The sequence below is a fragment of the Xenopus laevis genome, chromosome 3L, assembly GCF_017654675.1.
Source record: "Xenopus laevis strain J_2021 chromosome 3L, Xenopus_laevis_v10.1, whole genome shotgun sequence".
NCBI lineage: Eukaryota > Metazoa > Chordata > Amphibia > Anura > Pipidae > Xenopus > Xenopus laevis.
In genome coordinates this window covers 65,743,307-65,749,306 of record NC_054375.1, presented here as the reverse complement: position 1 = coordinate 65,749,306, position 6,000 = coordinate 65,743,307, and the positions used below count along the sequence as shown (strand labels likewise).

Below are 6,000 nucleotides of genomic sequence, written 5' to 3'. Positions count from 1 at the left end.
AACTGTTGGCCAGGGCCCCCCCCCCACATTATAAGAAAATTGGTGGCCAGGGCCCCTTAAACGTCCATGCCTTCCCGAAGCCTGCAGCTCTCAGAAAGATGGGGGGCCCGACTAATCAAGTAAGTGTGGCGTGGCCAGGCCCCCCTTACCCTTGGGGCCCCCTACAACTCTCCCCCCTGATGGCTGCCCTGGATGTGGTGTGCAAGAAGCTCTTGTCAAAAGGTCACACACACACACACAAAAGGCATTGACTTTTATGGTTCCCTCGCGCCATTTGTAAAGTGTATATTTCTATTCAAGTTAGAAAATATATATCACGTGGTGTTCTTACAAGAAATATGTGTTTAACCATTGACTTTGACTTGGGCACATTTACATAAACTTTGGGGGATTTAATTCTAACGTTATTATTCATTGTAGAGTTTGTACAATACAAATTATACTAAGTGAAAAAAAAAAGCGCGCAATCTCCCCGTTTCGTATCCAGTACCGGAAGTGACGCCCCCATTCCCGCCTTCTCCCCCTTCCCACTCCTCCGAGCTCGCGCCGCCTCCGTGACTGGATAGCGCTGCCGCTCGAGGCGGAAGATGGCGGACGGAGTGGATCATATAGATATCTACGCAGACGTGGGCGAGGAGTTTAACCAGGTATCGCGGGTGGTCAGTAGGGACGCAGCAAGTGATTCATGTGATAGCGCGAGTCGTGTGTGTGTGTGTGCGCGCGCGCGCTTTCTTGGGCCGCATCCCCAATTGTCGCAGATAAGAGAAGGGCCCAGTATCTCATGTTATGACTTGTGGCCTATGAACGCTAACTGTTTACTGCAAACAGTTCTTTCACCCTTCCTATAGGAAAGGGCAAAACGAAAACCGTCACAAAGCTCTTTGTTTGTGTAGGCCGCGTGTGCCATGGCCTTCAGTTCCATGCAACTTCTGTCTACTGCACTCCCCAGTTATTTGTGGTTTCCGGGGGCTACAGCCTAAAACAACAGTTGAGGGAATTTCTTTTAGTTGAAGAGCCTGTTGCAAGACTGACTTATAGTTTAAGTGCACTTTAGCTTGCTAAAAATATCAGCCTTCCAGTACTATGTCTAATTTTAATGTATGTATCGCTGTTATTTATATAACGCAGCGTTGTACGTCACAAGAAGATAGTGAATACAAACAAGTACAGTTACAATAAAGATTATACCCCTAGTGTCAGAGGCAAGAGTATGGAGGTTCCTGTTCCCAAGATCCTTATCATCTAAGTCATATTGTTTTTTGGCTACATGTAAATAGTATAGGATCATGTGTAAAATGCATCTGCGACCTTTTTGATTGTGTTATTCTGAGCAGTTCTCTAGAAAATGTTTTAAAGGGGAACTATCGCGAAAATTGAAATTTAACATAATCTTCCTCATACTGAAATAAGAAAACTTCTAAATACAATCATTTACTATTCCTCTCTCAGCATCTGTTTTTCTTTATTCTGTCTTCGTGCAGCAGTTGGGTGTCAGATGAATGATCTAGTATGTCTTATAGGCAGGCTTCCTTTCCTAGCAGATGTATTAGAGCTCACTCAAATACTGTAACTGATTACAGTACAAACAAAATAACCGCCTTTTGCACAAATCCTGCATGTAGAGAGGCAGGACTTTTAACAGTGAGCTCTAATACATCTAGGCAAAAGGAGCCCTGTCCTATAAGATATATTGGATCATTCATCTGACACCCAATTCCTGAATGAAGAGAAACCTATGCCAAGAGAGGAATAGTGAAGATAAACTTGATTGATTATTTATAATTGATTGTATTTAGAAAGTTTCTTATTTCAGTATGCTGATGCTAATATTAAATTTTCATTTTCACGATAGTTCCCCATTAAGATCAAATGAAATGGTGATTTTTCTTCTCTATGCCATACCTTAGTGGTGATAAAGCCTTATTTGTATATGCAAAACTGACGTCTTGTGCATTTTCTTATTCACTGAGTGCTGTTTTGTGTGTGTGTGTGTGTGTGTGTGTGTGTATATATATATATATATATATATATATATATATATATATAATTAGTAGAACCATTAAGTAATGTATCCTTTAAGAATGGCCATGTTTAATAATGTGCATTCTTCATAGTTAACAGAGGTATATTACTTGTAAGTGAATTTGTTGAAAGGGATGAGTCCAACCCAAAGGACAGGCAGCTGCTTCAAGATGTATAAATATATATATATTTTTGTTTGTGTTAAAGGAGGCAGAATATGGTGCACATGATCAGATTGAACTTTATGAAGATGTCATGTCACCATCTGCAAACAATGGCGATGCTCCAGAGGACAGAGACTACATGGATAATCTTGCAACCTCTGTTGGAGATGATGTAGTGAAAGGATCCGTTCCTAATATCGTCTATACCTTTACTGGTAAAAGAATAGCACTGTACATTGGAAATCTAACATGGGTAAGTAAAGGCAAGTGTTCTCCCAGATAAAAATGCCAGGCGGTTAAAGGGGACCCGTCACCCAAAAAAAATATTCAAAATCCTATTTTATCAGATTAGTCAAGGAAAATTAACTTTAATTACACTATATAAATTATTTGAATCTTGTTTCCTTCAGTCTGGGATTTCAAAATGATAGCAAGCAGGCAGCAGCCATTTTGTGGACACTGTTATTAAGACAAGTCTTGTATCATCTCAGAATCTTGTTTGTGCACCAGAATGGGGGACCTGATGTCCATCCCCATGCCCTGGCTACACAATTAAATGGTAAAGAGAGAGGGGGAATGTGGGGAGAGCAGTGACATGTAGGAAGTGCTGAATGGAAAGTGAAAGTAATTATCTGCCCCGCCTCTATGCCACTGGCATAGAGGAGGGGCAGACAATATTTGATTGACAGCTGAGATTTTTAAAAGAGCTTACAACAGCTATGAATGCTTAAATAAAAAATAGAAATTGGATTTCATGTTTAATTTGAAAAGGACTTTTATTATACAGATTTTTATGTCTGGGTGACAGGTCCACTTTAATGGTCCTGGGAGAGGGAAAAATGTGCTTCCAAACTCCTCCTATGCTAAAAAAAAATGAAATTTTTTTTTTATACACGCCATTGGATTGTGCTCTTCAGCAAACACGTCACAATGTCCTTTAATAACCTAAGTATGTGTGTGTTGTGGTCATGGATAGAGAGAAGCTGGCAGTTGGGGAAATCAGTAGCGCAATGTGTCTGGCGAAAATCGTCTGGGGAGAACACTAAATGCATTTTCCATAGAAAGCTTCCTAACCCACAATAGCTTGTAGTCTGCAACACACCGGATTTCTTTAGCATACGGGTGCATGTCCCACCACGTTTACCTTCCAACATGTTAATACTGAAATTCTGGACACAAAACAGATTTCTGTAAGTGGAAATGTCTTATTTGCATATAATACACAAAAGCCATGAATATCCTGTAAATTATATCCTTATAAACGGTGAGTTCTGATGTCATCAGTTATAAACGGTGAGTTCTGATGTCATTTCTGTCACAGGACTCATTGAAATTTGTGTATTATAATAAATAAAGTACCCCCAGTTGTAAAATATGAGGATATTAGAAGTTACCTCGGAGTTCCATGACCTGTATAAAAACACTCGGCCTTCGGCCTCGTGTTTTTATATGGTCATGAAACTCCTCGGTAACTTATAATATCCCTATATTTTACAAAAGGGGGTACTTTATTCACTATATATTAGCTCAAACTGGACTGTTGAAGGTGAGCATGGTGGGGCATATGTAAAATGATTTTGGAGAGCTGACGCATGGCGTGTTTTCTGAAACCGGCCATCAAAACACCGCAGTATGTTCTTTTTTTTTTTTTTAATTTAAGGGCTTTGTATCTTCATGGTTTTCCATTTTGATGATAAATACAAATAGTTCAGCAATGTTTTATGCCTTTGCGGAATCTGTTTGCCAGTTTTTACTGTACTAGATTAACATACTTATGGGCAGATAAAGTGGTGCAAAACCTACCTGCAAACAATGGCAAACCAGTATTATTTGCTTTATTGTTTTATTTTCTTTTCTATTTCATAAATTGTAGTTTGCATAGAATGGTTTATTTTGTATAGGTTGATTGTTTCTCATGATTTACCTTTCTTTGTGCAGTGGACAACTGATGAAGACTTGACAGATGCTGTTCATTCTTTGGGTGTTAATGATATTTTGGAAATAAAATTTTTTGAAAATCGTGCAAATGGCCAGTCAAAGGGGTACGTCTGCATGCCTTTCTGGATATTCCGTTAATTGTTTTGTTAGAAAATGAAATTGTTTGGATGTTCAGTTTTGACAAAGGAAGCATTTTAATATATGCTTTTAAAGGGGTTGTTCACCTTCAATGTACAAATCTTATGAAACCACTGACAATGCTCTCAATGTGTTAGAAAACCCATTTTCCATAACAAAAAGTAAAAATGCCATTGTAAAAGCTAATTTTTATACCTATTAACTCAGTCCTCCTGTCTCTCTGACCAGTTTCCTGAAGTGAGGAGTGGCCTATTTTGTACCTGACACACCAAGAACTTCCTATATGATTACATACTCATGCCCATGCTTTGCCCTTACTTGTTTCCTATTGGATGTTGATACTGTCCTCCTAGTAATTCATTGGTTGATTGTGAACTGTAACCAGTCAAATAATTTGAATGGTCATTGGTTGATTACTCAATTGTAATGGCAGAGGTTAACAGACGCAGCATATAAAAAAACCTGCCTTGCAACAAACAATCACACAGCCATGCAGACAAATACTGCAGAAAAGGAAGAAGCAACCTTGTTCTCCCAATTCTTGCACTCTCTTTCTGCCTATGCTATAACTGAATGGTGTGCCAAAGGGGTGCAACCTTTTCTAGGAATAAAAACCTTTGGCATTAAGCATAATGGCAGTTATGTACAAAATTGCAACAAAACCAGCACTGACTTGCTTAGAAACTTATGTAACTTACACATCTAGCAGTAACAGTAGGGTTGCCACCTCACCTCTTTTAAACCAAACACATATGACATACACACATATCCACAGCCTGCATGGCTAATTAGCAATTCATTTAGATGCATGCTGAACTGATTTCTGTGCAGCCATGTATCATGCATCTAAATGAATTGCTAATTAGCCAGGCAGGCTGTGGATTTCATATGTGTTTGGTTTTGAAGGGGTGAGGTGGCAGCCCTAAGTGACAGGCAGAGCAGTGTGATAAGGGCAGGTAGGTTTTTTGAAATTTTGTGCTCTCTCTCCTGGGGGGCTGTAATTTACCTAGGAAAACAATACCCTTTTTTCAGTAATGTTTAAGTGTTTCACTTCTGGAACAAGATTTAGAGCTCTAAATACCAAAAAAAAATGAAAAAGTTATATTTTTCATGATATAAGGATTTATACCAGAAAAATATTTTACTTTATGCACAAAAATTCAACTCATTTGGAAAGCCTCAAACTCATACAAATAGTCCCGGGAGTCACGTCAGCTGTTGAATAATGATTTTTTATGGGGTAAATACACAAAATAATACATTGACCCCCCCCCCAAATAATATATTTCTGGAAAGTACAAGTGCCATCTCCCATAGTATCCATTATAATCCAATAATCCAAATTTGCATTATTTTATGTTTTAAAAATTTGCATGCAGTGTTAAATCACCATCCTAGACATTCCCATGAGAATTTCTGTCACCAATAAAACTTTGTGTTGATAAAAGTAAGTAAAGGGAAGTAGGGTTGAAATATAAGTAATGGCACTACAGTATGGAAATGGCATGACTAATTATGTAATAGAATCTAAGCTCTTGTTAAAGCTACTTTATGGATTTAAGTCTAGAACTAAGAACTGCGTAAACTGACAGAACAACTGGCTGTTTTCTACAGTCAAATTGTGAGCTATAAGCACCTGCAACTCGATATGGGGAGATTATGAACGTTTCTTCCCCCGCCCATGTGGTGACAAGTTTAATTACCGTGTGTGTGTAATGGAAATCACTTCCCTAAATTC

At 38.6% G+C, this 6,000-nt stretch overlaps 1 protein-coding gene across 9 annotated transcripts in view; it reads left to right on the top strand.

The window, feature by feature from the left end:
- Positions 1–472: 472 nt before the first annotated feature.
- cpsf6.L (cleavage and polyadenylation specific factor 6 L homeolog) overlaps positions 473–6,000 on the top strand; it is a 28,742-nt gene continuing 23,214 nt past the window's right edge. For 4 of the 9 annotated variants that reach the window (XM_018252455.2, XM_018252449.2, XM_018252451.2 and 1 more), the window contains exons 1-3: positions 473–647; positions 2,230–2,439; positions 4,125–4,228. In XM_018252455.2, coding sequence (XP_018107944.1) covers positions 588–647; positions 2,230–2,439; positions 4,125–4,228 — 374 coding nt within the window. In that variant the 5' untranslated portion in view covers positions 473–587. The remainder of the gene's footprint in view (positions 648–2,229; positions 2,440–4,124; positions 4,229–6,000) is intronic. The other 5 variants (XM_018252453.2, XM_018252452.2, XM_018252447.2 and 2 more) reach the window with 2 other exon arrangements.